Here is a 22,522-nt window from a genome sequence, read left to right as displayed (position 1 = left end):
GCCTTGTTGAACTTCATGCAGTTGACCTCAGCCCATCGGTGCAGCCTATCCAGATCCTCCTGCAGAGCTTTCCTACCCTCAAGCAGATCGACACACGCACCTAACTTGGTGTCATCTGCGAACTTATCAGTTTATTAATTAATTTTCTATGCCTTAGGTGCACATCTGGTAATTTTTACCTACCACTGCACAACTCTGGGGAGAACATACAGCCCATAAAAAAAAAAAAAAAAATGTACTTAAAGGGGGGTGCAGGAGCAGCAGAGCTAACTACTGTCTGCCTGCGACACTTCTGGGTTTTGGTGCCTCCTGCAGGAGCCATATGGACCCTACTTGCGTGTCTTCACCTCTGCTTGAAGTGTACTTGAAGTGATAGTACTCTTCTGGGTCAGGGCGAGGAGGGGAAGATGGATGGGTAGGTAAGTGTCTATGTGCCCTTTGTTGATTTTCTGATTAACACAGGAGAAGGGGGCTGTGTTAGAGGAACTTCACGGGACACAACCTGTCTTGATGGCGTTTTTGTTCTGTGTTTGTTCGTTTTGTTTTTTTTTTTTTTTTAAATTTTTATTAATTATTATTATTATTCAATTTCTGGAGCTGAGCTGATGCTGGTGGTTGTCATTATGCTGGGACCCAGGAGTAAATGAGCTGTGTCAACATGTTTGTGAGTGATTGCTTGCTGTTTTCCATGGAGCAAAAGATGTAAAAGGTGAGTAAGTGGGTAGTAAAACATGGGTACGAAGCTTTTGCAGGTTCTGAAGTTTCTGCTACGGAGACTGAATCAAGTATAGTGTGTGCTGGGAGAAGATCTATTGTAGCATTTCCTTTTGTCAAGTAGTGCCTTTTTTCTGCCACCACCAAATAAGAAAAAAAAGTCTCCTTTATTGTCGACAAGTACTAATAGCCTCTCTGATTGGTTAAGTTGGATTTGGTAAGGAAGCTCTGGGTTAGTGTTTTATGGGACAATGTGCTTTCTCATCTCTCCATGTGTGCATGCTGCAGTTATCCATCACACACCTCTGCCACACTCACTCATTCTCTGTGCTCCTTTTTTCCCTTGTGGGTGGACCACATCTAGCAGATGACTTGTCTGGGGAATATAAGTTACGTTTCTCTCCTGTTTATGTGACTCTGGGGATGTTCATTTCTTCACCGGTTATTTCTGAGATCCTGTGAAAAGGTAGCATGAGGTGGAAAACTCCAAGCATGCAGATGAAAAGGGCTATGTATTGTTTAATAATAATAACAATAAACATTTATTTCTGGGTTGTTAATTAGAGAAGGGATGCTTGTTCAGGGTCTTTCTTGCCCAGAGCTACATCTTGGAGAGGAGAGAAGGAAGAGCAAGTGATCATGCCATCAGCCAATGATTTTAAGTGTTCTGTCAGGAGATCCCATGTTTATTTGATATGGGCTCATTTATGTGTTGATTGGTTGCCTCTGTCCCCATTAGTGGTGCTTGCTCTCCTTTTCCTCTCTACACTCCCAGCACCTTCTGCCCCTATCAAGCTTTAAATGGCATCTTTTGACTTTGAATTTTTGACTTTTTGAATTTTTGACTGTCCTTGCTGACAATAGCTGCTTTAGCTTGTGCAGAGGTTGGGAAGGCTCCTTAGGCAAGGAATGTTCAGTCCTTGGGGTCATGGAAACCAGCCAGGAATTTCTGCTCTTCCATTCCCAGGGGCATGAAGAGCCTGTAGAGGAAAATTGAAGGTGACCATTTCCTTGGCTGAAATGTCATTGACCTGAATTTGAGATGTTTTTCAAGACATTTTAAGATGGAGAGAGCAGTTTTGGAAATGGCGGATATCTCAGTGGAGAAGAGGTGATGGTTTCAAATCGCAGTCCTACAATACAATACAGGAAATTGTTATTTGAAAAAAGAAATCATAAGACAGTATCTTTTTCAAGACTTCAGAGCTTTTTTTGTTGCTGTTCTCCACTTGTTATATGTGTGTGGCTTGTTCAGTGAGAGAGCTGGATATTAAATGGCCAGATATCATTTCTTGCATGTATGAATACAAAGTGTTAGGATGGGCTAAAAGTTAGGTATACACCATATGATCACCGAGAACAGTGTATTGCTCTGAAGGGTAGAGGAGGTGAGAGTGGGACTAGACTTGTCTCTTTTCTATAAGACTGATATCTTAACAGTTCTCATGGGAGGAAGGACATGTTCAACCTAATAGGATAATGGAATAATATGTTGAACATATCAGCTTTGACACAGACCAGCTGGTGGCTGTAGACACAAATAACATAAGGAAAACAAATTTTGAAATGTTTGAGGAAACAGCTATATGCATGCAGTGCACTGTGTGGGGGGTGCCTTTTGCGTATGAAAAAAAAAGATGAAAGCTTCTCTCTTTGGCTGTGGGAGGATTGTCTCACTCATTCCTGGAAAGGACTAAATTCCATCCTTAATGATATTTGGGGCTATAAACTTAGCATGGTTTTCTCCTTTGGACCTACAGAACTCTGCACTGTGAGGTTGGACCAAAGGTCTTGTGTAGCATCTAGTTAGTAAGCAAAAAAATAATAAAAAATAAAAATAAAAACCAAAAGCAAACAATAAACTCTTCTACAGTAATTGCTGGAAATTTTCTCAGAAATTACTGGTACAGCTATTGCTCAGCAGGAAAATTATCTCCACCACTAAGTCCTCCACAATCTCTTCCTCTCCTTTCTGCTTCCATTAGTCTTTGTGTTTCTAATCTATCTTGTCTTCTCTTTATGACTAGTTTCAATTCCAGTCTCCCTAGGCTGATGTCCAGCAATTAAATGGACTTTTTATTTCTGTCTTTCCTTCATAAAGCCGCTGTCTGAGTTTTGGAGCTCAGCGAGATAACTAGGTGGAAGGTAATTACTCAGAGCTTTGATTTCATGTTCTCTCCAGACTTCAGCAGATGCTATTTCAGCTGCTCTGTTCTATTCATAAGCGGATTATTTCCTTTGAAACTGCAAAAGACAGAAATGCACTTCTATTTCTAAATTAAAGCTCAGATCCTGAACTTTTCACACATCAGGCAAACCACAGCTAGTTGGTGGACGAATGCATAACCATATAGGTAGCATGGCTAGAAGTAACGCGACATGAAAATCACTATCAGTGATGCAGCTGCTAAAGAGCCTTTTGAAGGATGCTGAAGATGCCTTGATGTGTTGAAGAGGCCAGTCAATCCTACCCTTAGTCACTGCAGATTCTCTCTTTCTCTCATTATTTTTAATACATTTTTTAGCTCGTGCCATTACAAGTCAGCAAGCGTTTGTATGGGCTCAAGATGAAGCATAGTGGGATGTGCTACACTCTTCATAAAAGCAGCTTTCTTCTTCCGTATTTGCCAGCAGCATGTCAGCAGCAAGTCTTGCTTTCTCTTGCAAGAATGGCTTTGGTAAAAGGTACACTAATGAGATATACTCCATTGAAGAGTTATTTCTGGCACCGACAGAGCTGGAAGGAAGTCAGCATTACACACACACTCTTTGGCCTGGGAAGGTCTGAGAACCCTTTAAGTACTTGGCTCAGAAATGGTTCTCTTCCTTTTATCTAGGAGATTTTTGCTTTCCTGTTAAGTTAATTAAGCTTCTGTTTTGTCTTCCTCATGCCCTTTTGCCAACATCTAGCTTTTTCATGAAGACGCTAGTTCAATAACCATCATTTATAGTGTCAAGCTTAGGTTACTACTGTTTGTCTGCCAAGTGCAGCTGCAACTGTCTGCCCGATTTCACATGTTGCTGTAAGCCAGAGATACTGGCCTTCACTACACAAATGTGCCGTTGAGGCCTCAATATATCCCCTCCATGAGCTGCCCTTAAAACGTGTCACGCTTGTCGTCTTCCTGCTTTTCTGAAAAAATGGCTTGTTTACACTGGGCAACTGATTTTGGATTGCAGTAGAGTTAGCAGTTCAAGTGGAATATTACTTCTGATTTGCACTGTGTATGCATTCTCTCATTTTGAAATAAGAGGATGTTTACTCAGAAAGAAATCCCAAAGCCGATTAAGTTATTTTGAAGGAGAAGTTCATAGGCTAGGTGTCAATCCAAGTCCCTGTATAGAAAGCCCCTGAATGTCCAAAACCTTGAGAAGCTGAGTTCCTGCATGTTTGTTGGCATGCATCAACTCATGGGACAAATTCAGCTGAAGGGTTGAAGTGAACTTTTCCATTTCTTAGCAAAATATGTGCTCCCAAATCATGTTGCAGCAGAGCAATCCCGTGGTTGCTCCCTTTCTCCTTCCCTTCCCTGCTGCCCAAAGCTTGTTGCAGCACTGCAACAAGCTTTGATCTGTGGGAACTGTGAGATGAATAGTTGAGGTGTTTCAGTATGGCTGAATTATAGGAGCATGGAGAATGTTCTGGTTTGGGGCCAGATCATGCAATCTATATTGGAGGTCTGGTTTTGATAGTGCCTGTTTATAGGTCCAACAAGTTTTCCTTAATAATCCTAATAGTAGAAAGGGTCTCATCCCTTTTGAGGACAGGCGTTGTTATAATTTCTTAGTTCATGCCTTGAATGCCTTCCTAGAAATGCAAGATGTTGACTGTTAATGGATGTTGTTATTCCTTTTGTGCTGCCAAGTGTGAAACTAGATTAACATAGACCTTTTTTGACTGCTGTATACAGGCTTTGATCTGCCTGAAGAATATTCAATGCCTATCCCAGAAGTTATCCATTAGGCATTCAGCTCAGTGGGCAGGTTGAAGAAATTTCCTCATTGAGTGGGTTTGAATAGCATCAAACCCATACAATTGAGAGCCAGACTGGAGTACCAAATCATTTGGCCAAACGTAGCCAAAGCTGTCTTGCTGATAAAGTTACAGTTTTGGGGCCATCTAACAAACTCTCTTGAAACAATTTACTTCCCCCCCTCCCCCCGAAATCTACTTCAGTATTTTATGGTTTATGTTTGTTTTGTTTTTTTCCTTAAGGGCAGTACACATCTCCTGCATTCTGCATTGTTTTTAACTTTGATGGCTAAAGTAGGGTTTACTTTACTTTCAAATCTTTAATAGAGCTAAAGGACTGAAAACTGACCTTTTCAGATTTTCAAAGAAGTTCCCACTGCTTTCTGTATGATACTCCTAATAAACCCTATCAAATGCTTTTTCAAAGTTAGAGTTTGCACACAGCCTCCACTCAGAGGAAAACTCCTTAAAGATTTTTAGATTACCCATGCAATAGATTCAGGCTCATCTTTCTCAAAAACAGGTTGTTCAATCCTAAATTAGATGACTGCTAATTCCATTCTGTACCAATATCCTTTCCAGAGGTCTAGGAGTAGAAAAACATGTTCAAAGCTCTGTCTCAACTCTCTAGCTCTTTTACACTACAAAATAACTAATTTCAGCAATGATTCAAACAAAAGATTCTTCTACTGTGAGGGAAGGGACATTTTCCTCTTCTTCTTACACCTTAAAACTCATTCATTTTGGTGTAGACTACTACCCGCTTTGATGAAGGATTAGAATGCTCTATTTATAGTAGGTGCTTAAAGACCGGGCTTCCTGGACCAGTGGAAAACAAATGCACCAGATTTTGTTCTTTTGTTCTTTTAATAAACTGTCCGTGAGGTTCTTCCCCTCCCCTCCTTTCCTGCTGGTTTACTTGCATTCTTATATATTCAGTGTTTTTCTCCTCTGCCTTTGTTCCAGTTTATCAGCAATTTACACACAGTTGTTTCCCAGACTCCACGATTTCAACAGCAAAAATAACACTGACCTTTTGAGCCCATGAGCAATCCTGATGATGGTAATTTAGCAGAAAGTTACAGTAATGAACAAGAACGCTGCTCTTAAATGTTAGATCATTAAACGTGCTTTATGAGTGTTTATTACTTTTTTTAATGCACTTCCTGTGCACCAGGGAGACAGCTATATTACAGGGAAGAATGAAGTTTTTAATTGGCAAAAGTGGTCAATTTGTGTATCTCTTCTAGTTTAAAGATGTATTTCCAGGTGTGATTTAGTCAAAGCAAGCAAGCAAAGTATTTCCTGCTAGAAAGACAATGGCACTAACATCAGAAGGATTCTTCCAAAGGTAGGTTAACTCCTTAATAACTGTGAGCTGAGCTTTTCATGTTGAATTGGAGGGAGGGAGGCAAGGAAGGTGACTGCAAACCTACGTTTTGCTTCCCAGACTTGGGACTGGTTAGGGACTGCTTTGGTCCCAGGCATGCCAGAGAGCAGATGAAATGTATTGTCAACAATAAACTTCCTCAGTTCTTCAGCCACTTCCCCTTAACCAGCCTTCAGAATGGCAGGAAGCCAAGAGCAGACGACAAAGCCAACTATGTGAGGTTTATAATTTGGCTCTCCTACTCCAGAGGTAATTGTACCACTGGCTTTGGTAATCCATGGGAAAGGCAGAGAACCCAAATGCGAATCCCAATTTTCCATCCATATCAAAATCCTTTTCACTATTGTGGCTTAAATTTGCATATAGGCCAATTTCTAAAACTGGTAAGAATGCTTCTAAAAATTTAATTTAAATAGAATTAGAAAGAGAGCTCTTTGTAAGCAGTTTATCTTAACCCCCTTCCCTCCCCACGATGCAAAACCAAACCAACACGGTAATATATTAGTAGCAAGAGGTCACAGTGTAAATAAGTGACTTCAGAACAGAGAACTTTGATTTTCCTACATCACAGCACCCCTAAAGTTTTTTTTTTGTTGTTTTTTTTTTTGTTTTTTTTTTTTTGTATCAGTGTATAAACCAAAGCGGGGTTTACTGTCTTCCTTCCTTTAGCTGTGTGTTAAGTCACATGAAGCTAGTGTGTACCTTCTCCCTATATTCTGGGTCTCCTCTCTTACTAATTACAACTTTTACTAATTAACCTTCACAGCCTGTTGCTTACATTTGAAATGTTTTGAATCAGATATGTCTGAAGATGATTGTTTTCTATCCCAATATAAATGAAGGGGATCTGTGTTTGAGATGAAGCAATGTAGAGATCTATTTTGCAACGTAACAGTCCTGTATTTAGTGGCCACTAGAAAAGGAACGTGTGGAAGATCATATAAAAGGATGTTGTAGTGTCTAGAAAGCAAGCTTAGACAGACCATCAATATCCTGTAGCCTTGCAGGACATGTCTGGATCCACGTCCACCTAAATCCCTTGATAGGTGTTAATAACAAGCAGCGTGACCCTATGGATGAACTGAGACAGATTGTCCCCTTATTGCATTAGGGACACAAGTTATTTATTTAGCTGCTCTGGGGAACTGTGTGTGACCCATTTCAAGAAATGACAGCAGAAGAAAGTGTCTGGAAACATGATTTACATGATAGTAGCACATTTTTTAAAAAGCTGAATGTTTCAGAGGGAGTGTATGTACATACTACTAACTTAAAGGAAATTCTGGCTCTGTCCTGCCTGCTGGCTCTGATATGTGTTGCTATTCAGCTGTTACTCCTATCTTGGTTTACAGTGGAACAACTTTGTTTGTTTAAATCCTTTCTCGGGTCTTTCCCAGCTTTGGCCTGAACTCTAGATATTTGGCTCTTAAATTCATTCTCCAGAGTGCTTCTGACTAATGCCAGGGTGCTATTGTGGGGTTTTACAGGAATTCTTGGGAACAGCTTTACAGCACAGAGTGTATGGACTAGTATTATCAAAACCCAGTTTTAGCTCTGAGATCATATCTGTTCAACTCAGGGCTTCTCAAAGCACAGAAGAACAGCTTTTTTGTACTTATTACACCCGTGTGGTCCTGAATTCTTTATCTGACTTTCTGGATCACCCTGACTGAGGGCAATAGAGATTAAAAGTGTTTTGTAGGAATTTTCCCTCATTGAAAAATACTTATGATTCATAAAACATGTACTTTCCTCTAAACCAATTATCATAGCCTGAGTTTATAGCAAAAGGTTAGGCTGTTTTGCAAAAGAATTTGTTCATCCAGGTAATGCAGGGAAGAAGCTTAAATACAGAGCTTTGAAGAAGTCAAAACCAGAACTGAGATCTGGATTCAAGCATCGTACTTAACAGCTAATTGCAATGGCTGTGGTGGAACATCCAGGTTTAGATCCAAGCTCTCTAATATGCTTTGTCTGGGATACGGAAGGCATCTTCCTTTATTAGGTTACTTTCCTGCTGAACATTAACATTTCGTGCTTTGAAGGTTTATTGTGTTGGCTAGAGTTATACCTTTATATACGCATAGTCCCTATGGAATAGCCTGATCTCCTTTCATCATTATTAGTAATTCTAGGCTTGTCATTTCCTATTCACGCAGTCTGGACTTCACTGTGTTGTTGCAGGATGGTTGATACAGTGCACAGGAAATGTACTGTTTTTTCAGATCTCAACTGTTCAGGAGTATTCTTTTCAGGGGCTTCAGTTTTATTGCCATGAAGTCCATTTCCTACATGTAGCACAATTTAACAAATTACAAATAAACAAGGCACCAATAGAGAAGTCAGTGAAAGTTCACACTAAGAATAGAAACTTGAAGAGAAAAGTTCAGTTATGTGACCTTCTTCAGGAGCTGGATACAAAATAGACCTGCTGTTTTTCCCTTTAATTTGCAGCCCAGGCAGAAAAGAACTTGAATCGTTCCCAAAGAAACCCAGGCTCTTCTGTTTGTTTCTCCGAATCCTCCAGAAATGCTTTATTTGTTACTTGACATCCTGGTTATGCTGATATGGGAACAAACTTACTTGGTCTAATTTCCCCGAATTTTCAGCTGATTTCTGCATCGGTGTCCGGTTCTGTAATATTTAAAGACCTGCCAGCCATGAAGAGAACAAAATGTTATTGATACATATGTTAAAGTTGATAATTTTAAACCAATTAGGATAACCAGATGAAAAACGCCATGGAAGTATCAGTCACTGCTTATTATTGCTCTTCGGAATTATATTTGGGAAAGTAATCCCTAAGAACTGCTTTTCAGGCCATTGGTCTTACAAATGGAGACAGTGCTTCACTGATGGGTACAGGACAAAGATAATGGACCAGGCTTCCAGGCTTCTTAGAAGTTCCTTCCTTCAAATGATGGCCTGTTTCTTCTCTTTCATATTTTCTGCTTTTGTTTTGTAATATACTATCATGCCTACATTTAGCTGATTTTGAAAGTTCCCCCAAGACTGAAGGATTTTCCTGACTTCTGTCTCAGGGAGTTGGCCTGCCCTGTGTGGCTCCGGCTCTGAGCACAGCCGCAGGCCAGTGCACCTGCACTGGTGCCCTTTGCACAGGGAGCATTGCTGCAACCGCTTGCGTCAAAAAGAGAGAATCGCATCTCAAAATGCCGCGATGGCAACTGACCGTCCCTGGATACTTACTGTTTAAAGTTAAATATTAGACATTCTCCCCCTGACTTCTTTTAGCTTAAAAGGCTTAATGTTTAACCGAAAATGCCTAACAACTGCAGATGAGAAGTGCTGAATGTCATTATGTCCTCTAGAAGATTCATAAAGCAGTGCTTAAAATTGGTGATATTTGGATGTGTGTAGCCACCCAGGGGCTTGCTAACTGGTTTTCTCATTCAAACGAAGCACTTAGGCTCTGCATTTTGGTACCATTTTGAAGCAAAAGGCATGGCCAATACTTCATCAGGAGCAACTGGTATAAGCAGCGTGGCTGCAAGCCATGTGCAGAACCCAAATACAGATGCACTTTTCTTCACTTACATCTAGGTCTTAATGTCAGACAAAGGATAGATCAAATTAGCTTTATTTCTGGGACGGATTTCTGATGATACTTGGTCTCAAATCCGTGTTGAAGGCAAAATTATTTTTTACTCCTGGCTTCCGATCAGAGTCTCATTGCAAGTAAGACACACATCCGTAAAAACAATTGTCATTTTATGATCTCCTTCCTATTTCTACCCCTTTTTTGTTGAATGGCATTGCCATAAAAAGATCCTCGAGCATAAAAAGATCCTCGAGGTGTTCTGCTTTTAGATCACTTATTTATCTAGACCCTCATTTATTTAGATCACAGCTGCTCCAGAAACGGCAAGTGACCTGCCACGACCCTATCCGAACCTCTTTTAACCCTTCAGGGGGTCTCGGGGTAAGCCCCGGGGGGAGAAACACCGGGACTCCCTGAGTCCTCCCACACCCAGGGGCACCGAGGCTCCCTCAGGGGCATGACGGGGGCTGCCCGGCCGCCATCTCCGCTGAGGAGAAAGGGGCGGGGCCGCCGGGGCTGAAGTCCCCGTGCCCAACGGCCCCGGGCGTCGCCTCGCGCCGCGCCATGGCGGGGGAGCTGCCGTCGGTGGAGGCGTGCCTGGAGCGGTACATCCCGGCCTCGGACCTCGCCGAGGTCAAGCGGATCCTCTACGGCGGCGAGGCGAGGTAGGGCCGGGGGCCTGACGGGGGATGGGGCGGCAGGGGGGTGGTGGTGGTGGTGGTTGGAGGGCGGGGGTGATGGGGGTGTTGGGCTGAGGTGGGAGAACTGAGGCGATGCGGGGTTGGGCTGTGGTGAGGTAACTGGGAGGATGTGGAGTTAAACTGAGGTGGGAGAACTGGGGGGCTGTGGAGGTAACCCCAGGCTGGGAAGCAGAGGGGTGGAAGAGATGAGGGGAGAGGGGGGACAGGGGGCTGAGAGAGGCAGAAAAGCTGGGATCTGCCGCAAAGGAAGAGGCAGTGGTGGGAAGGCATGTGTAATTGGGAAGGGACAGGTGGCCTTGGGCTCTGTGGTGAGAGACTGGTGTCAGGAAGTCACGGCTTTGGGGGAAGAGGCTGAGGGTTTGCTGCTGGGGAGGAGAGCTGTGGGATTGTCAGTGACCTGGGTATTGCCCCGCTGTGCCCTTACCTGAGAGCTGCGAACCAGGGCGTGGGAGCTTGAAACGGTGGCGTCTCTGCAGGGGGAGACGGTATCTGTGATCATTTTGGCCGATTGCGTTGTGGAAGAGGAGAGTGTCTCACGTTAAAATGTCTCTTGTTTCTTGCTCAATCCAGAAAACTGAATTTGCCAGATGCTGCTCTATCAGCAGCTCAGGAAAGAGATTTTGAGCTACAGGGCTATGGATTTGATGCTGCTCCAGAGCAATTGAGAAGGCCACGTATTGTTCGAGTAGGACTGGTGCAGAATAAAATTCCTCTTCCCACAGACACAGCCGTGGCAGTGCAGGTACAAAAACCGGCATCTGGGCCCTTTGCATGAACCTCCTCATTTACCAGGTTGGGAAATAAGCACTCAAGCTGCTGGTGATGCAACTTTGTCCTAAAATGCCTGCTGGTTGTCTGGCAGCATAGAACCTGTCGCTATCTTAATACAATGTACTGTAAGAAACGTGAATGACACATGTGGTTTTATTGTTTCTCAGAACCATTTATCTTGTTACATTTACCTAGTGAATTGCCCAGCCTTGTTTGCAGGTTTTCCAAAGCTAAATATTTAGTCACTGATTTTGTAAATTAAAAGCTATTGCCTCTAAAATGAAACAAAAAAGTCAATTACCTGAAACCAAAGGTGACGGCTACCTGTGGTAACCACATGTGCAGTTCTTGTTTTAATTGAAAAATTTCCCTTGTGGGAAAATCTACTGGAGCGAATATGGATTAATAAATCTGTGTGCATTATTCATTGTATGGCAGTAAAACAGATGTTATTACATGGTGACCATCAGCTCTTAACATCTTAGACCCAAAAACACTGAGATGACACAGATATGGAGAAGTTAAAGTAGTTTAAAAAAAAAAAAAAAAAGGGAAAGAAGAAAATACTGTTTGTAAAATCTCCTGGGTTAATAGTTTTATACGCTGATAGGATAGAACAGCAATAAAGTAATTTGTTTTAGAAAGACTACATGTCATAGGAGCAAGTAGTTAATTTCATATGTGGGTCAAGTTTGTGGATTCTTTGTAGCAGCTATGAAAGAGAATACCAATTTTATTAATGATTTTCTTGTAGAAACAAATAGGTAACATTTCTCTAAATAAGTGCATGCAGGTCACTGTTGACTTGCATTGCATCCATTTTTTATTGACACCTGAAAGTACCAATACAAAGTGCAAGGCTTATTCTTATCTGTAACTAGAACGCTCAAAGAAAAGAGTACTTTGAAACAATGCATTTTGTCTAATTAATAATTGCTTTGGTTTTCTTGGTAATAATCTACTTGGGTTTTAGGACATAGGGATTGAGAAAATAGTTTGGAGTTAATAACTTCTAGAGAATGTCCAAGATCCACATGTGTCAGCAGGATTTGAAGATAACTGGGGTAACAGACTGTCCTTACCTCCTATTTTAAGATTCTGAGCACTTGGCTTTGAGTACATGTTTATGTAGCATTGTTCTGCAGGTTGTTTACAGTGGACAACAAAAATACATTTTTTGCTGATAACGTTTAGCTGTTTACTAGGCAATCAGCAATGAAGTGCCATATATTTAAATGTTATACCATGGAATTAGAATTCTAGTAGATGTCTCTTTCTATTTTCAGTATCTAAATGCTTTAAAAAAATCATTACCCAACTCCTTAGATCTTGATTCTCTTATCAGTGCTTGGGAATGATGACTTCTTGAGTTATTCCTCTGAAAGCAACAGGACTAAGTATAGAACAAGATAAATTTAATGTGAACAAAGTTTGTAAAACCAGGCTATTAATTTACAAGTGAGTTAGAACACAACTTTTTTATAGCACGACGCTTCTTGCAATCAGGTGGCTGCCCTGCACAGACGAATTGAGGAGATTGTGGAAGTAGCTGCAATGTGTGGGGTCAACATAGTTTGTTTCCAGGAGGCATGGAGTGAGTATTTTCTGTGATTCCTTCTAGGTTGTCAAGTTCTTCCTGTTTTATCATGTAACCTGTACTGAAAATATGTCTTGTGAGCAAACAGCAGAGATCTTCCAAAATATAACAGTTTACTGTCATTGATCTTCTCTCTAAAAGGAAAAAAAAAAAAAGAGGGGAAAAAAAAAAAAAAAATGGCAGAACTATGTAGAATATCTGCATGAAGTCTGTTATGTAGAAGACTGGTATATGCTACAATTGTGATATTTAGGCATGCTTCTTCACATCACCCTTTGTGATACTTTCCTCTTTTTTTTTTTCCCTCCTAAAACTTTGCTTCCTCTACACACATACTTAAATAAAAATGTAATTGTAATTAAAATGGAATATTTAAGGCCAAATGGAATCTGGAGGTGAGGGCCAAAATGAAGACCTGAATTGTGAAAGCAGGTTGTTCCCAGAAAGAAATTGGAGTTTGTTTTGTATCTTCAGTTCCCATAAGAGTGTCTTCAGTAAGTGCATTCTTCCTCTTCTGCTTTGGTCTGTGTGAGTCCAAAACTCCTCAGCATTGCTGAAAATACGTTTAAGTAGCTTTTTGCTGTAAACAAGGAATACAGTTGAATAATTTGTGTTTAATTTTTATCTGTATTTGTGGAAACAGAAATACCTCTGTATTTCTTGAGTGACATGAATGCTCTTGTAAATTGTCTTGCATTCGTGCTTTCCAGCCATGCCCTTTGCTTTTTGTACAAGAGAGAAACTTCCCTGGACTGAATTTGCTGAGTCAGCAGAGGATGGACCAACAACAAAATTCTGTCAAGAGGTAAAATAAACAAACAACTCCCCTAACCCTTCCCAGCTCCCTCCCTCAATCCATAACTACCACTGATTAGCATGGATTTCTTCATGTATTTTAGTACCACTGAGAAAGCTGTAATAATCTAAAATATTTTTCACCTTTTTTGACAAATATGATAACATGAAGTAGAATTGGACAACCACAACTGTGTTCAATATTTAAACTGCTTTGCATTTATAGGCTGCGTATTACCATGGTAGGTATATGAAACTGCCTATTTAACTATACCTGAATTTTATGTTTATTTCTCATCCAAATATTTTTAATTTCAATTTAAAAGGTGTTTCTTGCCTAGAACAGTGGAGCATTAAATGTTTGTATGACGTGTGAGGAGATGAATAGCTAGCCTTTTCTGAACAGAGAACACTTTCACATAAATCTTCTACATCTCCCTGTGAAATGACGTATTATTATTATATTATTTTCTGGACCCAATGAGATAAGTTATTACATGGCTTTTATTATTTCCAGATACTGTTGATCATAGATATGATAAACTTTATTTTTGTCTTCTGACAACTTTTTTTTTTTTTAAAAAAAAAAAACCTTTGTGATTTCCTTTTGAAAGTAATTCAGAGAACCAAGATAGTTTGATGTCAAATTTGCCCAGGTATTCACTGAACTACTAAACTTCTGTGGACTGCATATCATGGGGAAGTATGTGTCACTGGAGTCAGTGACACTACGGAAGTCTGAAGAAATAAAGAAGTTCGAAGGAAAGGTGACAATGTGCTAGTAAATTAGCAGTCAGAAGATGCTACATTACACTTAAGTTATTTAACATTAACATTTCATATAACACTATTTGAAATTTTCCTTGGTTTTTATTCACGTTATACCTGTGAATAGATTTGGTTCAGCTCTGTAGCCTGATCATTGCTGTTAGGATGCCTCTGCCCCTTGGTACTTGTGGTTCCAGCTGCAGTATTCAGGTGGAAAGCTCTCTGTGATGCAGCCATCTGTGATGAAGGAAACTCTGGCAATAATGGCATGCCAGTGTGGGTACAACATTAGCACTAAATAAGAGTCAAAGTAACGTGCAAGGTGGAAACTTCTTTTAATGCTTCTTTATGAACAAAAAGAGAAAGTAATTATTGTAGGCTTGTCTATAATAGAGGGCTTGTGTTCATTTGTATAGCTGGCAAAGAAATACAATATGGTTGTGATATCTCCAATCCTGGAGCGAGATGAAATACACGGAGGAACTCTGTGGAACGTTGCAGTGGTCATTTCTAATTCTGGAGCTGTCCTTGGCAAAAGTAGGAAAAATCACATTCCAAGGGTTGGAGACTTCAACGAGGTAAGATACAGCATTGTGATTGTCAAGCTAGTGTTACCTTGCAGCTCTTGTTTTTGTCAGCATGCATTGTATCAGAGTTGTATTGTCAGGAAACGTAATGTGTTTCTAGAAAATGTGGCTCACTAAGCATCAAATAGTTTTTTCTCAGGTAAAATTATACAAAGTTTATTTATCAAGAGCAGAGTGTGATGACTCTTTTAAAGCACAATCTTTTGTCATAAATGCTTCCATGCCTCTTAGAAACTACAAAAAAGTCAAGGATCTTTTTAAAATAAATTTCTGTAAGTCACAGCTTAGTTATGTTAGTTGTGCACGTTGGCTCAGTTTTTGCCACGTTGAACTTTAATTTGGAGAGTGTCTTTTTCATGGTTCATGTGTGAGTATTGTTTGTGCTCTTGATCTGTGTTTCCCCATGAGATTGTCTTGAAAATGACAGTTCTTTTGCTTATGTTTCTTTCAGTAGAATCCCTTCATCCATTATACTTTTGACTGAATTGTTGGTTTAAGGTATCTTCTCTTTATTAACCACGTTACTTCCACTGAAGCCCACACCAGTTTTTAGGCTTTCCTCTAGAATCAGCTTCAAAAACCGAACTGGTAGTCAAGGCAAAAGAAAACAGGTTGATCTGAAATGTGTTTATCCATCCGTAGAATTATCACAAGAAGAAAGATCAGAATTAAAAATTAACTGAAGGCTAAAAATACATTGTCTTACCTAACTTAATCTCTCCTTGACAGCTAAAGTGAGTAGTTAACAGTGCAATTTCTTCTAACTGCTGTTACCTGTATGCTTACAGTTGCTGTTGTTCCTTGCCTGAATGTCCAGTCACTAAACTGAGGCTTCAGCATCAAGACTGACTTTTTATTAGTGTTAAAAATATGTATGTATCTTTGTCTTGAAACTGTGTTCAGAGACCTCTGGAAGTTGACCTGGTCCCCTAGACCTGATCAGACTGGTTTGGGTTTCTTCAGAGGGAGGGCATTAATAGGTTTCCACACAATGGATTTCTGGCATCGGTCTGTCAGTCACCAGTGTTGACCTCAGTCTTTAACAATTACTTTGATTTTTGATATTGTTTTTATCAGAGCTGTCTTTTAGCTAGCAAAACAGTAACTAGACAGCAATTTTGTGGAGTATCAACAGATTCCAAAAATATTCTTGTTTCCAGCTATGAAGCTGTAACAAAAGGTACCTAAAAATCAGAAAATATATTTTCTTTTCCGTGTTGAAGTATAAATATAGTTTAATTGAGGACTTTGCATAATTCCCAAAATGAGTTAGTTCCTGTAATCCTAACCTACAGAATTATCACAAAGCAATCTGTTATATTGCTGGTGCATTGTAATGACTTGACGTCTCTTTTTGTATCTATCTTGTTACAAGAAGCAAGTAGTATTTACTTAAAACTGATCTCACTTTTTAGCTAGTCTGGTTAGAAAAGCATTAAAGTCCATTTTCTTTTGAGCTGAGCAGTTCTGATAGTCTTGGCTACTTCTAAATTTCCTCTAAGAGGGAGGATTATGCTTATCTCTTATTTTAATTTTTTTTCCTTTATCAACAAAGTAACCCCCAAGGAAGGGTTGAATTTGAAATTATTTTCTTGGAGCCTTGTTAAAATCATCCTTGATGAATCAGTAAGAACTAAATGGAAAGGGGAGAGAGATTGGTCTATAACCTATTCGACCGTGTGTGGGAGGGCATATAAATAAACAAAAATCAATCCTTCTTGAGGCTTCACAATTTGTTGCTGTGGAGATGATTGTGACCTCTGGTGGGGAATAAAGAATATGAATGGATGTATTCCCCAAAGCAATTGCATTCTTGTTTTTCTTCTATTGTAATAAAAGAAAACTGAGAAAAAATGAAAATGTCTTAAATCAGCAGAATTGTTTTGAAAAAGGGTTATGTGAGTGCCTACCACATGGTATGCTCCCTGCAGACATGAAAGGAGATAAAATCTGTGCCCAAGGGTTTGTGTGAATTCATGAGACCTCATAATAAATAAGAAACAAGAGATTGTCACATTTACTGGGCAGATTGAACCTCTAGCCCTTCTTGATTTCAGAACACAACCCCTTCAAAGCTGTGTCTGTCACTTCCATCATGCCCTTCTCCTACATCTAGGTGAGGCCCTGCTTTTTTCCCTAGCAGTAGCTGTGCTTACGTGAGGCCAGACGTGATTTAGTTTCCTTTCAACACCAAGGGCAGTAGCTGATAGAACGGACAGACAGATTCAATAAAAATAGAATTGTTTTATAGCACACCTATCTTATATGGTAAAAGCCACACCCCATTGGGGCAGACTAGTGAATTGTGTCCAGTGCTCTTCTGTCTCTGAAGCCACCACGAAGGGATGCTGTTAGGGGTAACTCTGGCCACTCTGCAGTGTTTGCACTCCATCAGTACCCGCAGACATTGCACGAGGGATGTTAAATTGCATGTTCCTCTCCATTTTGTTTCTTATCTGTTTGTGGATTTTTTTATCAATGACTTTACCTAATCCTTTCTAAACCTGGTGACACGATCTGCTTTGCAGACTCTGGTAGAAGCAAATTCCAGAAGTGCACTGCCTGCTGCTTAAAAAAATACTTTGGTTTAAAACTGATAGAGGATTGTAATTTCAGTGACTACTGCTGTTCCTCTGGGATTTCTGTATTCATCTTATCCACTGCTTTTTTGATGTTGTAAATCTCATTCATAATCACCCTCAGCCTTCTGTCTGCAGATTAGAGAGACAGCCTTTTTAGTTCTTCACAAAGCAGCTGCTCTATCCCCTTCATTGTTTTAGTTGCCTTAGTTTATTCCATCTCTGGTATATCCTCATTGAGACGGAGAGACTAGAATTGTCCATAGTAGTCAAGCTGTGGGCACACAGAATTCTTATTAAAAAAAAAAAAAAAAAAAAAAGTAAAATTATGTTTTGTTACATTGCAGATGCCTGAGATTTTCTTGGGCTTCTGACTACCACTGCACACTAAACAGGCAACCATCAGTAACTCCACACATACCCTTTTCTTGTGTCTGGGAAGAACTATTTCTGTAGATTTCTAGTAGGGTATCTCTGTGCTTGTTTGTCTCTCTCGATAGCTGTTAAGTGTCCTGTCCTCTTCACTAGTGCCTTTTACAGGAACCAGTGCATTCCTAACTGTATAGGAATGTTTGATATGATAAGATGGAAGTTCACAGCATATGGTAAATGAGATCTTTTAAGCCAACAATTGGCTCCAGTGTCTTAAAGGAGTGTTCTGTGGATTTATCCTGTGATTTTCCTGGTGGTTCTTTCAAACCTTCTGTTAGTTTAGAGCAATTGGCATACAGGCAATATAAATAACCAATCTTAGCTATACATTGATATGACCAAGAGTATTTATACAATTACTGCGTGTCATTGCATAACAGATGAAAGTAAGGGAATTCCTTGTTCTTTAAACACAGTTTATCTTCTCTGTCTTCCATAGGACTTCAAAGGATTGTGATGATGCAGGAGAATTTTCTTATGTGGTGAAATTACTAGAGATGTGACTAAAGTTTGGCAACTTGTGGATTGATTTTAAGCTTCTGTAGAAGTTGCTAATGTGACTAGAAGTGTTTATGTGAAAGTCACAGTGTTTGGGGTGTAGTATGAATGAAGGGAAGCAGAAAGGGACTTGAATTCTATCTCAGTAGAACTCTCTTAGAGCCTCTTTTTTTCCAAATACTCATTACACCAGAGCAGTGTACTAAATGAAAAGTGCTGTCATTGCTTACGGTCTCATGACTTGAAGTTGGTAATTAGAAATAAGGTGTCAAAGCAATGTTGAATGTCTTTTTTTTTTTTTTTTTTAAGAGGTCTGCCTTTGGTTTTGATTTTGATTTATTTATTTTTAAAATTTTGTTTGTTTTTTCCTAGTCTACATACTATATGGAAGGAAATACAGGGCACCCAGTGTTTCAGACACAGTTTGGAACAATTGCTGTGAACATCTGCTATGGGCGCCATCACCCTCTGAACTGGCTCATGTACAGCATGAACGGAGCAGAGATCATCTTTAACCCTTCAGCCACTATTGGAACACTCAGGTGAAATACAAACTGCTGTAGGTTGTTGCAGCTTCCCCATTAACTGAACCTCTGAGCTCCTCAGTGAGGCTTCAGGGGCACCTTGCTGAGGTCTTGGAACCTGGGTCATCACCTCCTTGTTCTGCCTTCATGGAGGAACGTGCATTCTTCTCCCTCTGAAGTTCTGGGCTACCAGTCTGTTCACAGTCACTGAATCTCTTTGAGAATTTCAGTTGCACATCTGTGGATGTTTGATCTCTGAGACACAGTTAACCAGTGTCCCACTGGTCTTCTGAAAGCTAATAAGTTTATTTAGATTGTCAACGTAATATTTTTGTTTTATGGTAGGCCGTAGGAATTTAAGCTCAAGTTTAGCTTGCCAGGTTATTATGCACCCGCCACCTAGGAGCCCATAAGTATGGTATCAACTGGTAGTCTTCAGAAACAGCCTGAGAAACCCTTTTCTCAGATAAGTTGTTTTTTTAATTAAATTTACTATTGGCAATTTTGTGAATATCAGGCCTCCTGAACCAGGCTAAATCAGCATAAGCTGTTTCCCTCGAGAATAACTATAGATTTATATTACTTGCACCCTACTGACTTGATTTCCTGAAAGAAAAAAGTAACTCAGCTAAGAAAATACAATTCTTAGTTAGCTCATAATGAATAATTTGTGGATTCGATCTTGAATATTTTGTGTCTTGACAGCATCGGTCACATTTGAATATAATACCGTTTGAATGTACCGTGCTTCCATAGCATGATCTGACATGGGCTGTGTATTGCCTGGAATATTACAATGTGATGTAAAATAACTGCATACCACATTTATCGGAGGGAAGCTTTTTTCTAGGTAGAAAGCTTGTAGAAAGAGTTTAATCAGCTTACCAAGTGATAGAGCAAGTGTGCTTTTTTCTCTCTTCCTCCTCTTTTTTCTTTTTTCTTTTTTTTTCTTCTTCTTTTTTTTTTTTTCTCCAGATAACAGAAGTCTAGCAGTGTATGATGTTTACATGTATGTGACTTGGGAAGCAGTGTTAGTTTAAGCTGGGTTATAAGCGTTAATAGTTGCCACCATTTTCAGCATAAGCAGTTAGCTTTGTAGAGGGGAGGGAAGTCTGGCATTGGGGGTTCTTTGGAACAAGGACATTTCCTTTGTGAGTTAAAACTGTATTTTACGTTATCTTAACTGTCTTTGAGCTTCCAGCTCCAAATGTGATTATTAGGAAGCTAACAGGATCATGTATTTTATCAAAAAAAAAAAAATTTTAACATTTTCATTTACTTAAGGCTTCCCCCAACTCCCTATCTTCTATTTAATTTCAGTTTGGAGTTCTTCCGTCTCTATAAAAAAGGATCAAGAGTAATCATAGAATATTTGTTGCAGGCAAGCTAGAAAAACCTGAGGGCACAGACCATTTACAGTAGGATAGAAATAGTGAAAAACAGATTGAAGGCGTACAATTTTCATACCCACAGCCAGTTCTAATGCAGAGAACTGTGTATTTACAAACCTGAAGAGCTGAAACTGTGGGCTGAACTCAATATACTGTCACTGAAACTGCCTTTAACAATTTTTAATGTAAAGGACTGGATCTTATTTAGGTTGTGTAACATTTCAAAATGTTATTTGAAAAGAGTTCAATGAATGCACAATGCTTTTGGGGCATTTATATCACTACTAGAATGATGTTTGTGATGTTTGTCCACTTACATCCCATTAAGAGGAGAGCAAATAGAAATTACCCTGTCGTCATACAGCACTTGATTGGTACTCTGGATGCTTCAGGCTCTCCTAATTATTGGCTTTCACTTGATTGTTTTTAAGCACATAATTTTTATTGCAGGAAGAGTACTCTTGAGGCCTATGTAGAAAACTGTCTCTGGGGGTAGCTTCTTGGCTATAGCCTTTTCTTCCTGTCTGTTTTCTTCTGTAAATTGTAATTGCAGGAGCTTTTCAATAAAATCACTTTTTCTTAGCAGAGCTGGCTGCCAGACTTAAACCAATTGAGAAAAAGCAATAAACCAAGTCCTCTCAATCAGTCCAGTGACCATCTCTAAAGATTCTTCTGGCTGACAGGAAGATTAATGACAGCCAGGCACTTGCAACCTGGTCTTGGTGGTCAGAATCTGGCAGATACATTTTATACACTCTTCTGACAGCATGTATCACCTTTGTTTTGGAGCTTTGAGTACTTCCAGACCTCCTATTAACTAGTTTGATACCTGTATATCAAATTATTTTATAAAAACAGGAATGTTTCAGTTTAAAACATCAGTCAGAATTGAAATCCCTATTGGATCGTAAGTGGCTTGCAGAAGAGAAGGAATTGTTCTATATCTCATTTCTCAGTTCTTGGTTTTATGTAAATTTTGGTGACTGGTGTAATAGTTACTGGGAAGTTTTCAGAAAGCTTTTGTTAAACATTCTTTCTTATCAACCCACCATGGAATGACTTACTGGAAATTGATAGGAAAACTGTAGTTGAAATAACAGAAATGGAGCATTTTGGTGGAATTGGATTTTTTTTTTTTAATTATTATTACTATTATATAATAACTTTTTTATTTGCTGCTGCAAAAGCTGCTACTTGATCGTTTTGGAAAAAAAAAAAAAGAAGGCAACTTGTGCATCGCTACAGATGATGTTTTGAAGGGAATGTTGGAAGCACATAGGTAAACTCATTCCATGGATTTGTGTAGTAAAACATTTTAATTACTTTGAAAATCCTGAGACTTTTTTTTTTTCCTTTGATGAAACAAATTCATATTCACCAGGTTATCAGATAAAATTGTTATACCTGTGTTTGAGTAGAAAGCAATTATGATACTTGCCAGTATCTGTGAGGAGATTTTGATTGTATGATCAGGGTCATAACTTTGGCTTCCTTGACAGCAAATGTGCAGTGCTCCATAGTCATAATATAAATTTAGCTCTGAAGTAGACAAACTGAATACCTGCTTCTCTGTTGTGTATTGCAGCGAGTCACTGTGGCCGATTGAAGCAAGAAATGCTGCCATAGCTAATCACTGCTTCACGTGTCCCATCAACAGAGTGGGAACGGTAGGTATTTTCACTTTACTTCATTTCTTAATTTAGGTATCATAGCATGAGTTAATTCAAGGTAATGAGCAGCACTAGAACACATATATTCCTCTAATGTGTAAAGCACCTTCTCTTAGTGTTTTCAATATGATTTGAAGATGAAGATTGAATACAGTGATTGAGAGCTGCATTGTTGCTGGCAGCCTACTTTTTGTTGCAGCTGTTTCCTATTCTTGAAATTCCTTCTTTGCAATAAGCACCCACCCCTTTTGCTAATTACCTTAGTTTCTGTGGCAAAAGTAGTACTCTTTTTGCCAGAAGGACTGAAAATGAAACATTGTCAAATGAGTGGTACACAACTTGTTGTTGGTATCCAGGTACTACCTCTTCCTGGACACTGAAGTTCTATAATCAGAGTGAATACTGCACACCAGAGGTCACTCTTGCTTTCAGATTTGTCCAATATCCTAAATATGTATTCTTCTGTAGTTTTTATTTTATTTTTTTCTTTGCAAATATCCATACCTGTTCTTGCTGTTATATGAATACGTTTGGATTCTTCTGTGATCTGCAAAAATGTGACTAGTTAAATGC

General features: G+C 39.5%; 1 protein-coding gene across 1 annotated transcript in view; it reads left to right on the top strand.

Moving 5' to 3' along the window:
* The window catches only part of UPB1 (beta-ureidopropionase 1), a 29,837-nt gene that overhangs the window by 2,666 nt on the left and 4,649 nt on the right, over window positions 1-22,522 (top strand). Inside the window, exons 2-9 of the mRNA XM_084538936.1 lie at window positions 598-709; window positions 9,939-10,301; window positions 10,908-11,079; window positions 12,615-12,702; window positions 13,416-13,510; window positions 14,685-14,846; window positions 18,737-18,906; window positions 21,865-21,946. Of these exons, the coding sequence (XP_084395062.1) occupies window positions 10,201-10,301; window positions 10,908-11,079; window positions 12,615-12,702; window positions 13,416-13,510; window positions 14,685-14,846; window positions 18,737-18,906; window positions 21,865-21,946 (870 nt within the window). The 5' untranslated portion in view covers window positions 598-709; window positions 9,939-10,200. The remainder of the gene's footprint in view (window positions 1-597; window positions 710-9,938; window positions 10,302-10,907; window positions 11,080-12,614; window positions 12,703-13,415; window positions 13,511-14,684; window positions 14,847-18,736; window positions 18,907-21,864; window positions 21,947-22,522) is intronic.

The sequence above is a fragment of the Aythya ferina genome, assembly GCF_964211825.1.
Source record: "Aythya ferina genome assembly, chromosome: 17".
Lineage (NCBI taxonomy): Eukaryota > Metazoa > Chordata > Aves > Anseriformes > Anatidae > Aythya > Aythya ferina.
Note: the sequence above shows the minus strand (reverse complement) of the source record. Positions and strands in the feature narration are given on the sequence as shown.